The sequence below is a fragment of the Alosa sapidissima genome, chromosome 4 (genome assembly GCF_018492685.1).
Source record: "Alosa sapidissima isolate fAloSap1 chromosome 4, fAloSap1.pri, whole genome shotgun sequence".
NCBI classification, from domain to species: domain Eukaryota; kingdom Metazoa; phylum Chordata; class Actinopteri; order Clupeiformes; family Clupeidae; genus Alosa; species Alosa sapidissima.
Window position 1 is genome coordinate 22267723 of NC_055960.1, and position 15515 is coordinate 22283237.

Genomic DNA, 15515 nt, shown 5'->3' on the forward strand with positions numbered 1-15515 from the left:
ATAAAAGCACATTGAAAGAAAGACGTATACATCCACCTATGCTTATACTTGTAGCATACATACTTGCAGTCACACACACACGCACGTGCACACACACACGCACACACACACACACACACACGCACACACACACACACGCACACACACACGCACACACACACACACACACACGCACACACACACACACACACACACACACCACACACACACCTCTATCTGTGGCGAGTTTAAGCTCAGTTCACCGCACCACCGTGGCAGTGTAAAATAGCCGACAGCAGTGTGGATCTCTGGAGTCGACATCCGAGCTGCCTTTGTACTGGAGGAGCAGCGCAGAGGAGCCCACACCACGGCGACAGAGAGAGAGAGAGCAAAAATTAATCATATTATGATTAATATTCCACAAATGTCTCCCAGGAAATATGAAACACTTGAGGCACATCACAGACACATAAAGCTGGTTAGCCATTTCCTCATGTTAATTCTATCAGTGTGCAGAACCCCCCCCCCCATCCCTGTCTGTTTCAACCCACCCCAACCCATCACCACCACCACACAGCAGACACACATGTGACATGGCCCTGCATAAGCGAGATTCAACTCCATTCCCAAAAAAACCTCACACACACTCCTTTACACACACATACACATACACCACCCTTAACTCCCAACCTCTCTTCCCCAAGCATGTGACTTTCCCATATGGACGAGAGATTCATACTTTCTCTGATTAATATGGATTAGTGAATGGAGGAGTACAAACAGCCCTTGTGGCTGGGTCGTGGTGGTCGGGCAGTGTGTGTGTGTGTCTGAATGTGTGTGCGTGTGTGTGCGCGTGTATGTGTCTGAGTGTTTAGGGTGTGTGTGTGTCAGTGTCTGGGGAGGGGAGGGGGGCGGGGGGTGGTTTATACTTGACGGGGGTCCAGCAGTAGGCAGCTGGAGGGGGTTGGATAGATTTAGTCATCAGTTAATTGAAGCTTGATTACACCCTTTCCCTTTTTATAAGCACATTAAATTAAATGGCCGACAATCAGGCCCTTTCTCCAATCAGCGCCCACTAATTAGAATTCATGGATTTCTCTGCTAGTTTCCGCAATGCAAACTGACCTCCTTTGCAAAGTGCCGATGAGACAAGTTTTTTTGTGTGACTTTCTAAAAAAAAAAAAAAAAAAAAAGATGGATCCATTTTTGCCTCTATTGTTTGAGAGAATTGAACTATCTTAAATATCCCACCTTTCCTCAAAGATAACTGCTCATACATTGCTTTCATTTTCAATTTATATTCAATTTCATATAGTCAAGACACAATTATGTTTCAATAAAATTAGAATATAAATGTAGAAGAGATTTTAAGGCTGGAGGTCTACGCTTTTCTGCAAGTATAATCATTTTTGTTGCCTCTTCAAAAATTTCCAGTAAGAAATTTCAACTTAAAAGTCAACTGAAAGTGCATGAATACTTCCACAAAATTTAATTTTGCAGTTTTCAAACCAAATGTTTTCCTCTGAATCTAAACTTAGCATCCTTCCCCAAACAGATTTTGACCTTGACGCATCTTTCCCAAAAGAGTCACGGCTCAAGTTTAGCTGGGGGGTGGGGATTAGAGGCTTAAGCACGGCCGCTATCGTGTTACCCATCCGAAACATTGACGCAGTTAAATAAACAAAAATCAATAGCATTGTGGGGCCCCAATCTGATATGGGCAGAGAATGTAATCTCCGATATCTGGTGCTCCACTAACAGGGAAAACAACCTCCTGCGGCCACCAACACACATACACCGAGACTGATGAGAGGGACTGAAAGACCATATACCATAAACGGACACACACTTCACAGAATACACACACTACTCAACAGAATACAATCTACCTGTGAAAGACATTTCCATATGCACACCAAAACATACAACAAAAATTGTATGATATATATGACCACAAGATGAGACATTACACACTGTATGAATGAGCTTCTACACACACTATGTGTAGTTTTCAAGATGCATATGACATACAACACACATACAATACAAGCATTTCTACACATAAACTGTCTATACATAATACACCACACACATAAAACATCATCCAAATATAAAGCCAACAAAAATCTATATAACATTCACACGCAACTTGTACACACAGAACTCCAAATCCACCCACTATACAGTTAGGTGACACGTTTGTATTTCAGAGAAGTCTAAATTCCAAATTCTTACTCTTTCATATTTTCCTTTCTATTCACTTCTCTTTTGTTTTTTTTTCTTTCCTTTCTTTCGTTCCATCTTTATTTCTCTCCCCTCCTCTCCTGCACTCCATTCATCCCTCTCTCTCTTCTCCCTGTCTGTCTGTCTGTCTGTCTATCAGGGCGTCAGTAGCAGCGATGGCGCTGGCGTTTGTTGTTTGACTTTGAGTGCGCTCTGCTGGTGTAGATAATGGGAGACAGGACCCTGTGTTTAAAGGACTGCGCTCCAGGCTGTTCCCCCACTCCTCTCCTTTCTCTCTGTCCCTCCCTCCCTCCCTCTCTCTTCGCCAGCAGATAGATTACTCTCTAAATAATAATAAAAAACTAATTAATTCCCCCCTCCCAACTTCTGAGAGGGCCGTGCCACTGGCACCAACACTGTAGCAGTGTAAATTGATACAATGTGCATCCTTTCAGATAAATAAATAGTAGCATTCGCTGTGCGAACACACACACACACACACACACACACACACACACACACACACAAAGGATTCTTTCTTTCCCTCCTAATTTCCTTTTCAGTCAAATTACATTTTTTTGTCTGCTTGAGTGTTAGTTGACTTCCCTCCCACAAAAATAGCCGACAACTACAATAAGCTACAAGGAAGTTGACTAGAACACATGACAATAACTCAGGGGGCTGCTAACTAAAGGGGGGGGGGCATTAAGCTGGGGTTCTCAGCCCCATATTCATACATGTCATACCACAGCATTTTGGATCCTGGCGGTTAAATCGCCCTCTTTCATTTCCTGTTACAGTACTTAGCATAATCGAAAGCCATTTCGGCGGTCGCGGGAATGTAACCGCGGCTTTCAATTTCATAAAGCTTTCCTTCTCCCTGCTGAGGAGGGGAGGCATTCTCCAAAGACGTGGAGGAGACCGGGGTGAGTCTGGCTTTAGCCTGGTCCCTTGTTGGCCCAGATCCAGCCCAGATCGATTACGAGATCAGCTGGTGTCTGGGACAGTCTACGTCAAAAAGGTCAGACAGTGAGGAAATGGGAGTGCAAAGACGCTTAGACACATTGATAAACTGCAGAGACCATCACATTACTGAGCCGACTACAGACAGGTGAGCCCATACTAGATCATCTAACTTTAAAAAAAAAAAGTCTATGAATCTGCACATATTACTGCAGATATTTCTAATAGAGAGCACTATATTCTTTTGAAAGGTGTTCCTGGAAGCATTTCTCTTTACAGGAGACCAGCAAAAGACAAAAGAGGTGAGGTTTGGAGAAAGAATAGAGAGGGATAACGGACAGAAGAATGAGTGTGGGTGTAAAAGAAGAGAGGCAGGATGGACGGGTGGAGGGATGGAGATAGTGCAAGGTGTGTGTGTGTGTGTGTTTGTGTGTGCGTGCAGGGGTGAAGTGGTAAAATAAGAGATGGGTAAATTCTGAATTCTGAGATCTCGGTGAGTTGGACTGCGCCATGTGGTCTCAGATTTTAAAAAAAAGACATTTAGAACATGTTTGATGATGATGGAGGTTATTGTCCAATGTGTATAACAATACCAGTGGTATTAAATGGTTCTTAAGAGTGTTGATGAGTGTACATATTGTGAACGTGGATAATACAGTGTGATTTTTGAATGTTAAAAGTTGCAATTGGTGAATAAACTCTTTTGAGAGGTGGATAAACTCTAATAAGAGGTGGATAAACTCTATTTCTGACATTTCAGAGGTGAATAAACTGTGTTTACTTGCATTTAGCTAGTGTGTAGTAGCAACATCTGTGTGTGTGTGTGTGTGTGTGTGTGTGTGTGTGTGTGTGTGTGTGTGTGTGTGTGTGTATTAAGGCAGTCCTATCTATTCCACAGACAGCAGGCAGGCCCTAAGGCAAACACACTCTCACAGCAAGCTTTGTACTTTGTACACCAACACACACAATCATACACCATCACCCACTCACACATACAATCATCTACTCTCACATGCTCTCATTCAATCAAACAAACAATCATACTGTATCTACACACATACATATGCACATGTAAAATGAAATGCACACACTAGCAGTCAACTACAGGCATTACACATACGGATCCCCCCCCCTCCCCCCCTCCCCCCCTCAACACACACAGCTCCCCCCAACACACACACTGTGCTTAATCTATCCTGGAGTGGATTAACCCTCTTCTGTGTTATTGATAGGTCCTCTCTCACTCCTTTCCACCTTTCCTCTCCTCCTCCCTCTCTCTCTCTCTGTCTCTTTCTCTCTCTCTCCTCTCCTGTGTGGTGCCCTCTGGGAGTCCCTTTAAGTCGGGTAGGGGTCACTGGGCCGTCTCCGAGCTCCACGCCTGGTTATCTGTGGGCTGCCAGAGTGCCATCTCATGCCTCTGCTGATTGCCAGGGCAGATACCTGACTCTGAGTCCAGTAGATTTCACTTCTCTTATTTACTGCCTCTTATATGAAGGGCTGGTGCCTGAGGTGGGGATTAGTGAAAATAACTGGTCTCCGCGATCTGATGACCCATGAGGTGAGTGATAGGTTTCTTAATAACAGCCAGCATCTGCATGATACCATTACCAAATAACCTACATTACTGTGGGGGAACAATAGCTGATAACAAGACTCTCTCATACTGTATGTGCACACACATTAAAGATCAGTGATATTGTGTAATAAAAGGGAAAGATGTGTTTTGCTTTTTCTGGTGAAACATGCCTGTTTCATATTTGATGAATTTATGACTTCAAATGACGACTTAACTGAAATTCTCAAAAGCCTGCCAGAGTTGTGAGATGCAATTTCAAACACAGTTATAAGCTCTTTGTAGATGTTTCAGAGATCATAAAACAAAGTATTAATATCCCTTGTTTTGCAGTCATTGTACTGTTTCAGCTGATGTATATCTTTAAGACTAATCCTCTATAAACCTCGCCACCACCACTATCCGCATGGATCAACCCCCCTCCCCCCCCAAACCTCCTGCCCAGCAGGCCATCTCAGCCCTCATCTGAGCAAACAAAATGACTATTTAAAAATAACAGCGTTCGCATAAATTCAATTAGAGGCTGCTGGTCACGGCGGAGGGGCTGTGCTGGGGCAATTAGCATCTTCTGCCACCCCCTTCCCCCCCCTCACACACACACACCCTCCGTGGCGTGCTGGGGTGCAGGCGCTGGTGGCAGGCAGCAGATGACGGGGGCCGCTCGGGGTGACAGAACACTAATGGGCCACGGCGCACTAATCAAAAGTGAAAGGCAGCTTCCGCCAGACGAGGAGGGGGGTAGAGAGGGTGGGAGAGAGAGAGAGAGAGAGAGAGAGAGAGAGAGAGAGAGAGAGAGAGAGAGAGAGAGAGAGAGAGTAAACTACTGAAAAGAACAGGAGAGAGAGATGGAGAGAGAAGAGGAAGTATGGATAAATGGAACACATAACGGAATGCAAGAGGTAACAGGTGAGAGAAGGTCAGATGAGAGAAGCATTAAAGTGTGAAAGAGTGAGTAACAAGGAGGAAGGAAAGGAGAGAGAGAATGACAAGAAAGAAAGAGATGGAGCAACAAAGAGTAGAACAAAAAGATGGATGATGGAAATACAGGAGAGAGAGATGGAGCAGAGGAGAGAGGGGAAATGAAAGGAGCATAAGAGTGAAAGAGAGAGAGAGAGAGAGAGAGAGAGAGGGAGAGAGAAAGAGAGAGAAGAGGAAAGGAGGGTAGTGTCCTTTGATGTGTCTGGGTGAGGGGAGAGGTAGACTGGCGCAGGCGCGGGCGGGTGAAGGGGGGAGATAATTGTGTTCAATTAGGCGTCTGATTGGCACTGACACTTTCTGGGCACTGACAAACTGGGCACAGATGAGGGCGATTAGCCACCGCTGGAACAAGCTGTCAGTCCTCACAATCCGTTAGCCCTGCGCTACATCACCCCTGCCCCTGTCTCCCTGAGTGTGTGTGTGTGTGTGTGTGTGTGTCTGTCCACTGCCTGAGTCCTAGCGCATAGACAGGGCTCTAGACACAGCAGTCTGCTATGTCTGACATGATTGTGCCCAGCGGTGCTGCTGGCCCTCAAGTGCAGGTCCCCAGCAAGATGCCGATCAGATCAGGGCCACATCTGGGCCACATCTAAGCCAGCTGTGGCCCAGCACTGAGTAAAATCTGTGGAGAGTCTGCTGTTATCTGTGATCTCTCCTTCACTCAGAGCTCCAACGGAGCCATCTGTGCATGTGTGTGTCTGTGCGCGTGTATGTATGTGTATGTGTGTGTGTGTGTGTGTGTGTGTGTGTGTTATCGGACCACTGATCAGCAGCTTGGGTCAACAGTAGCTTTGTCAGCTTGTCAGCCTGTGCAACAGAGTGGAAAACGCAAAGGGTTTAAGAGGGGAACCATCTCTTTTCTCCCCCACAAACCTCTCCCCTTCTTTTTCATTCTGTCCATCTCGATCTCCCTTACATACACACACACACACACACACACACACACACACACACACACTTCACAGTAGAGTGCACACACAGCTGCTCATTCTACCAAAGAGACCCCCGTTCCTCCGTCCCCCCCGAACCCCAACATGGCTCAGATCTAAAGGTCTCCTATCTCTCTGGAGTCCCCCACTAACCACAGGTTAATAGGACTTCTATTGGCCTGCAATTGGAGAACGCATGGGGTGCAATACTCTATTCCCCGCTAGTGATATGCTTGAGTGACTATGGGATGGATTCAGCCAACAGGAAAAAAAACGACCCCCCCCCCCCCCCCTCCCCACCCCACCCGCCTTATAGCCCTATATCACACACACAAACACACCTTCACAGAAACACACACATACACACACACACACACACACACACAAATGAAAAGTCCCTGGCACAAGCACTCTGGCCAAATTAGCCAAAGTATTATCAAACTGGAGAGGCGAGGCTTAGTTTGTGTGAATGTAAATGAGAGAGAGTGAGCGAAAGAGAGAGAGAGAGAGAGAGAGAGAGAGAGAGAGAGAGAGTGAGCGAGAGAGAGAGAGAAAGAGATGTAATGTGAGTTGGTAGAATGGGTTGCAATGATGGTGGGAAGAGAGACAGGGAGGGAGAGTGAGGGAAAGAGAGAAAGAGAGAGAGGGAATGGAGGAGGAAGGGAGGGGTTGTTTGCTGAGAACAGCAGGGGACTAGCCCAGTGAGAAATGTCAGGTCAAATTGTTCTTGACAGTGTTAATATCTGCACCTCATAGCGATAATTACATGTAAATAAATAGTGAAATAGCTCTCAGCTGGAGAGCAGAGAGCAGCGAGCTGACGCTTCAGTCAACCAGCTGGGTACTGCAGCACATCACAACAAATCATCTCAGAGAGAGAGAGAGAAAGAGAGAGAAAGAAGGAGAGAGAGAGAGAGAGAGAGAGAGAGAGGGAAGGAAAGAGGGGGAGAGAGAGGGTGGGAGAGAGACAGAGAGAGAGGGAGAGAGGGAGGGAGAGTATGAGGGAAGGAGACAGAGAGGGAGAGAGAGGTGGAGAGAAAAGAGGTAGAGAAGGAGATAGAGAGTAGAAAAGATAAGGAGAAGAAAAATACAAGAAAGAAAATATGAAAAAGAGAGGGAAAAGAAGAAAGAGTGAATAGAGGAAAAAAAGAGAAGATTGTGTTTTCATGCAAAATTACACCGGGATGATGCCATTCCTGTTGGACAATTCCCTACCGCACTACCGCAGAAAGCCCATCAGCCTGCTGCTGCTGCCATCACACTACCTGACTGCACAAGCACTGAGGGATGGCTGACCCTGCCTCCCTCTATACCACTGCACTGGGGTCAGTGCTGGGAGAACAGGAGCAGCCTGCTGGTGGATGTGGATACAGAGGCAGCCTAACCACCCCGTTTACACTTGAAACAATCCTTCTGCAATCTGTAGGCTGTCTTCCAACCAGGAACAGTCTGCAAGGAAATATAATAGGCTACCAGTGGGAATCCTTGATAGTTTGTGATTACATGTATATTAGCCCCAACACCAGTTCACCTGTATTTGTCCTCTCATTATGCCATATCAATGAAGGCGCAAATGCCTATGTCTACAATACAAAGAATGTGAGGGATATATGTTATAGCCTACTGTTGTCAAAAATTATACGTTAATTGTTGTGATTAATTTGAAAACTTTTAATGCATCAAAAATGACAACCAAGTGGTTTTGGTTCAATGTCAGAGGTTGTTGTAGTCATTATTATTCTGTGAATAATAACATTAATAAATGAGACTCAATGAGAAAATGGAGATAGAGAGAAACAGATGAAGAGAGGAGAAAAATAACTAGATAAAACAAAAACAAGGACGGGCTATGAAGTGAGAAAACACAAAAGGGAGAAAGAAGGGGCTAAAGTAAAGAAGAGAGGGAAATAGTGAGGGAAGAATGATACAGAGTGGGAGAGAGGGAGAGAGATACAGTGAGAGGAAGAGTGAGAGTGAGCGATAGAGCTGGCTGGAGTATTAATCATGTCTCTGCACCTGTCAATGTGGCATCTGGAACTAACAGGAAGCTGCTGGAGGAGAAGAGGACATCCAGCCCACAGCCCCTCCAACTCCTGCTCTCTTCCCCTTCCGTGACCCCGAAACCGTCTCACCCCGCGACCCCGTGACCCCCACACCACTGAGATCCCTGGCAGAACGGGGTCACTCTACACACACCGGTCCTCACCTGCCTCTGGGACGTGTTAACGTAACACACGCACGCGCACACACACACACACACACACACACACACACACACACACACACACACACACACACACACACAGCAGCCTATCAGGCTTTGGCTGCTGCACACATAGCCAGTAACTGGAAACATCCCTTAAGTTTGATCACTTTCTTTCCTCCATGAGGTTTTCTCTCGTCCCTTTGGCGGCCGCGCTGGCAAACCACTATCATGACTGTGACAGACGTGACAAGTCATTACCACGTTTACCAACGAGCCTTTTTTTACAGCCACCACTTTATTAGCCGCCATTTAGCACAGCTGTTACGGCTACTAGGCTGCCTGCCATAACCACAAGCATGACCGCTATTCCTACTGCATCCGCCAACTCTCTACTGACACTACAACTGCTGTGCGCTAACTGCCACGAGGGAGGCACAATGGCCCCAGCCCGGGAGAATGGCAAACACTCCGTTGTGTGTCTCAGGAGGGGAAGTGTGTCTGAATGTAATTGGCATTCATGATAGCATCTCCCGTGCGAACGCGTGTCTACTTTATACAATTCTCCATCTTATGGCCATTTCTTCGGCGTGGGGCACTCATACACCGCAATGCCTGTGAATTGGTCGCAGTCATGTCTTTCTTAAATCCTCCATCTTCTAGGATTTACTGAAATTTATATTGGCTGGCTCGGCAAGATAAATGTAAATCATATTCCCTTATATTTACCATTTATCAGGATGCTGCAGCTCACTTTCTGCGGGAAATATCCCTCAGCCGCATACAAACACCCTTGCATTTAAATAGCATTTTTATTGTCCGCTAGTGCCTTTCATCTGTGCAGCAGGGAGACGGTTTCCTCTCCAGGGGAGAGGGGGAGAGAGGGAGAGAGAGAGAGGAGAAAGAGAAAGAGAAAGAGAGAGAGAGGGAAAGAAAGGAGAGAGATGGAGAGAGGGGAGAAAGAGTAAGCAAAGAAAGAGGAGAGAGGGTGTATAGAGGAAAAGAAGGAAAGAGTGAGGGACAGAGACAGAGAGAGAGATGGAGAGTGTGAAAGGAGGAGGGGGGAAGTGAGAAAGAGGAGATATCAGTAACAGCTACCAAAAAAGAACTGGAGAAAAAGAGAGAGAGAAAAAACTTGGCGGGTGTTAAGGGGGTGGGGAGAGAAAATAAAGCTAAATAAATATAGAAGGGTCCATCCAAACACATCTCTTTGAAATGAGAAGGTAAGTCTGCATTTGACTCACTTGGCTGCACGGGGGGAGCGCTGGAGATTTGAGGTTAAAGGATGTGGACAGGCATGGATCTGTCCAGGCGGGTCCAGAAGGCAGCCCTGATCTCTCAACCCTATTGGCAGATAGCACAGGGAACTGGCTGGAGTCCCCCCCCTCCCCCCCCTTCTAAAGCACCTCCTGACTGAAACAAGGCCCCGCTTCACAAGAGTTCCTGGCTGAACCCACAGCAAACTTCACTCAGCGTTCTGCTTCTGACAGTCGTTGGCCCACTTTCTTAAGGTTCACAGCACCGCACACATCACAGAATGTGAGGCCCTGCACTTTTACACATTTCAAACGCTCACTCACCAACATTTGATATTTAAATAACGAAATGGGACATTCAACAGAAAAAAAAAATCTTTTTATATATTTTTTTTGACCACAGAAATTCAATAAACAATGCAGTCACTAAGATCTAAGAGCTATGGCCTCCATGTCCTTGTGCGCCTGTGGAACCTAAGAAATCATATCTGAGTAAAGGGTAAGAGGCTCTTTGATTTATTTAGCAACATTTAGCCAGTGGATATGATTTGGCGTCTGTGATTTTCTTGGCAGCTAACGAGCAGGTATTTTCATCCAAAGCCTCTTAATTTATGTATGTGCATGTGTCTGTCTGTTTGCGTGTGTGTGTGTGTGTGTTTGTGTATGTGTGTGTGTGATGCTCTTTGATTATTTTAGTCAATTTGAAACAGAATGACTTTTAAAAGGCCTTCTCCTTAACACATCCCTTTCCCCCGGTGCTCAGTGAGTGCCCAGCTCATGTTTGCAGGCTGTGTGCTTCACCCCTCTCATTCCCGCAGCTTGCCAGCTGTCACTGTGCCCAGAGACGGGTTTAAAGCACAAGTCTTAATCAATGCAACTGACGAACGCGATTCGAACATTCCCACTGATACTCAGGTGCAGGGCATCTCGTCGGGCTCCTCAAGATTAGTTCACTCTGTATCTCTACACCTCTCTTTTCTCTTTTTCTCTTATTTCACCCTCATGGTCTCTCACTCTTTCTTTCTCCAAGTCTCTTCCTGCTTTCCTCACATTCACTTTCTCTCACTCTCTTTATATCCCATGTATTCTTTATTTCCAGCAGCACACGCCAGAACAGGTTTTGCTAAATGTAATTCATATGCGTTTTTTTCACCCTTGTAAAGAAGTGTGTGTGTGTGTGTGTGTGTGTGTGTGTGTGTGTGTGTGTGTGTGTGTGTGTATGATGGAAGTGGGAAGTGAGAGTGGGTTTGAGTCTCCTCCCTTATCTCTGACTACCAGTCGTCAGGCAGGCTAAAGAGACAGCCTCTGCCGCCGCTGCCGCGCCTGCTGCTAGCAGGTTAGCGCAGCGTTAGCGTTAGCCGCAGAGGCTGCCGCAGAAGCCAGGCAGGCCTGGGGACAGGGATCAAAGGGAAGGATGGGGGGAGACGCGGATCTGCCTCTGATCCCGCCGTGGCGAGGCCAGACCCAGCCCCGCTTACACTCTCACACACATGCACACACACACACATGCACACACACACATACACACACACACACACACACACACACACACACACACACACACACACACACACACACACACACACACACACACAGGGAGTGAGAGGGAGGGAGGGAAAGAGAGGATTGTGTGCACACAGGATCACACATACACACAGATACAGGATTATGAACATAGAGGATCATACACTCATGCACACACGCATGCACACACACACACACACACTCATAAACACTCATTTCAGCACAAATGAGTGTCCCATCAATAACATATTTGTGACAAAGTCTTGATGTTAAATTCAAACGTCTTCATTTTCTGAAGTGCCGCGCAAAGCGTGCAAATGTAACAGCTCCAACTCTACTCTCAAACAGCTGGAAACATCCAAAGAAATACATTTTCTTTCCTCCTCAATTTTACAGAAAATAAATTATGAAAGTAAGATGAATTTCCACAATCACCTCTTCATCTAACCGCAAATAAATCAGCATTAAACTCACTGTTTTTCCACCACAGGCTACCCCCCTCACTGATCTACAGCTGATACAGACAGCGGTTTCCATTGTGTCTGGTCAAAACAGTCGCCAGAAACTTCTCCATGTGCAGCAGCATGTTTGAGAGCAAACCGACAGTTAAGGCCAGAGGATGTCTCTGTCAGATCACTTACACACTGCTTAGTGACCAAGCAGTAGTAACTGGTAGTCTTTGCTTGAGCAGTTAGGCTCTTCATCTTGACCCCAGCAGAACACACATAGCGTCTGACCCAAGAGCAGACCCGGCCCAGATCAGCCTGATCCATGGCATATCTGACATAGATATGCCATGTCATATCTAAATTGAGTTCAGGGCCAGACCTAGGCCAGACCCGGGTCAGATCAAGCCTGAGCGTCTCCAGAGTCAGCGTGTGTCTGTGAGGATTCAGACTGCAGTGGGGACATGGGGCTGCAGCTGTGCTCCTATCCCGTGGACCAGCAGGGGTCCTCGTCTGTCCCCGCACTGCAGTGCACAGGAATGTGGAAGAGAACTCACACATCTAACAAACATGAAGACAAGCTCAGACACTGTGTGTGTATGCGTGTATGTGTGAGTATGTGTGTGAGAGAGAGAGAGAGAGAGTGTGTGTGTGTTTGTTTGTGAGTGTGTGTGTCTTCTAAGGAGCCATGTCCATGCTGAAACTTGGCTTGGTAAATTGTTTCTTGGCCTAAGAATGACAAAGCAAACAAAGAAGAGCCAAAAGAGAGGGCCCGGTCTTTCTGGGCCCGATAACATCAATCAGCAATTTTCTGCTTGGCCACAACATGCGGGAGTGCATTAGCTAGATCAGCCAGGACACTTAAAGGGTCATCAGAACAGCCTAGGAGTTTGGAAATCTCTTGTTTGGAAAATAAACACGATTGGAGATATTTGTCTCCTTGGGAAAGAAAGGAATGGTGTCGCCACCGCATGGTGTCGTCTGGAAGGGAGAAGCGGGAAAATAATCACTCTATCGTGCAACAGAGATGAAACGGTAAAAAGAAAAAACTAATACAGGAGAATGTGTTCCCCGCCTACACTTCTGGATCATACTAGGAGTCCAAGTCCATGTCCTTCCCATCTAACTCCTGCTGAGAAACAAAGTGAAACCAAACCCACTTCCACGAGAAAAAAAATGAGAGAGGTGGAGAAGAGAGAAAGGGAGAGGGAATGACATTGGAGAGGGAGGGAGAGGGAAATCGGCCCATACCGTCGGCCCAGCCAAGCATCACTTAATACAGCTCACCCTTGACATAGCATCACTCCAGCCAAACTCATAAACCGGCAACAACAACCACAAGTGCCTGCCACAGCGATGGCTTTCCCCGGCGGCCCGTAAATGAGAAAATGTGCGGTGTCGGGAGGGGTTATGGGATTGTGGAGGACCTCCAGCATCTGTCAGGGAGCTGTGGAAACACCACAGGATTCCATTACCCCAGCTAGCAGCTGGTCCGCCCCGAACCCATTTACCAGGAATCATGACATTTGGCCAATCTTGCGCTGGTAAGCGCCTGCCCATCAGTGGCGAACATGAGCAGAAATAGCCGCCGTGTCCAGACAACACGAGCATATCTCCTCCAAACAGATGTTGTCTGCAAAGCTGCAATATCGGATCGCCACTTCCATCTTGAAGAGGATGGGAAAGTGCACCACTTCTAAATGAATTGGCTTTTTTTAGCAGGGAAATATGTGTGTACATGAGTACATGAGTCTGTGTGTGTGTGTGGGTTTGTGTATGGCTAAGTGTGTTTGTGTGTGTGTGTGTGTGTGTGTGTGTGTGTGTGTGTGTGTGTAGGCACCTTGAAGAAACTCTGATATGTAAGTGCTGGCTGCATGAGGAGCACAGACAGGTGTAGAGAGGTGAACTGCTGCATCTCTGGCAGAGAGGACACCTATGACAGGAGAGGGGACTGAAGTCTCTGACACCCAGCAGAGTTGCATGCTGGGATGGGAGAGGAGGGGGTTGCAGGAGAATAAGTATGAAAAGATGTTGGAGCAGTAAGTTCTCATTTTCTGTCCTTACAGCTTTATAGCAGGAGACAATGCACACCAACTTACACTAACAAGTGTACACACATTCTGACACACAACACACACAAACTTTCTACTCCACACTAATGTTGTAACTTTTTCAAAATAAAGTAAGGATTTATCAGGATATTATCAAATAACTAAAAAAATCCTTCAGAATGTATGATTTAATTATGCAATAGAATTTTACCTTATCAATTGAAATGTAAAAATACACTTTTTTGTGTTAAGTATTAATGAATAAATATAAAGGGAACCTTCTAATAAAAGATAAAAAATTGAATTTTGCTTCCAATGTTGCCCAAAGGCTGCTGCTGCTGTAATCCCTGGTGTCAAAGAAGAAACATTTATTATCTCTGTACCGTGGTGTTTGTGTGTGTGTGTGTGTGTGTGTGTGTGTGTGTGTGTGTGTGTGTGTTTAAGAGAGAGAGAGAGAAAGAAAGAAAGAAAGAAAGAAAGAAAGAAAGAAAGAGAGAGAAACTTGTTTATGTGTGTAATGTTTAAACATGTGAGTGTGTTTTGTGTGTGAATGTGTGCCTAATAAATGTGCACTATGTGTGTCTATGTGCATTTTCTTGTGTGTATTTGCACACACAAGTGTCTGCGCAGAGGGAGAGGACACACACACACACACACACACACACACACACACACACACACACACACACACACACACACACACACACACACAGACACATACAGACAGACACAGACAGACACAGACAGACACACACACACACTCTCTGCATTACTGTAGCCGCTCTAACTCTGTATCCGGTGCTAAATAGCCCCATTAACAGGGAGGAGGAAAGCCCCTGCATGTTGCGCATTTATGCAGGTTTGCAGGGTGCGTATTAGCGAGCCCTAAGCCGCAGTGCCACCGCTAACAATCACGGCCGCCGTCAGACACCCGTGTTATCCCCTGATGATGACGCGCCGCACAAAATCTCCTTTTGTCGCAAAAATCCGCAACTCTTTCTTCTCCGCAGAAAGAGCGCGTAATACCAAGAATGTTTCCAATCTGCTTGGATAATATGAAAAAAAAAAATTAAAGACGGGAGGAGGGAAGGAAAAGAAAGAAAGAGAGAGACAAAAAAACTACCAACGAACGAGGGGGTAATTGCGAACAAATGCAGCATTGAAATTCATTTTCAACTCTTTACACACCATTTCAATCTTATTTTCTGCTTGTTAGCTACATCTTGTTGGTAAGGGTCGGCAAGACTGTCCAGTATTGATGGGTAATTGTGCATAATTCTCTCCTCACATGCGATTTGCATCAATACCATTTCTGCGTGATGCTGTTATGAGGTATTTAGGAATCAAACCGTCCTAAAAGAAGTCTCATTGAAAACGTTCATTAGGAAAG

At 45.9% G+C, this 15515-nt stretch overlaps 1 protein-coding gene across 1 annotated transcript in view; it reads right to left on the bottom strand.

The window, feature by feature from the left end:
* Nucleotides 1-207: 207 nt before the first annotated feature.
* The window catches only part of pax7a (paired box 7a), a 56125-nt gene continuing 40817 nt past the window's right edge, over nucleotides 208-15515 (bottom strand). Inside the window, exon 8 of the mRNA XM_042090397.1 lies at nucleotides 208-316. Coding sequence (XP_041946331.1) covers nucleotides 239-316 — 78 coding nt within the window. The 3' untranslated portion in view covers nucleotides 208-238. The remainder of the gene's footprint in view (nucleotides 317-15515) is intronic.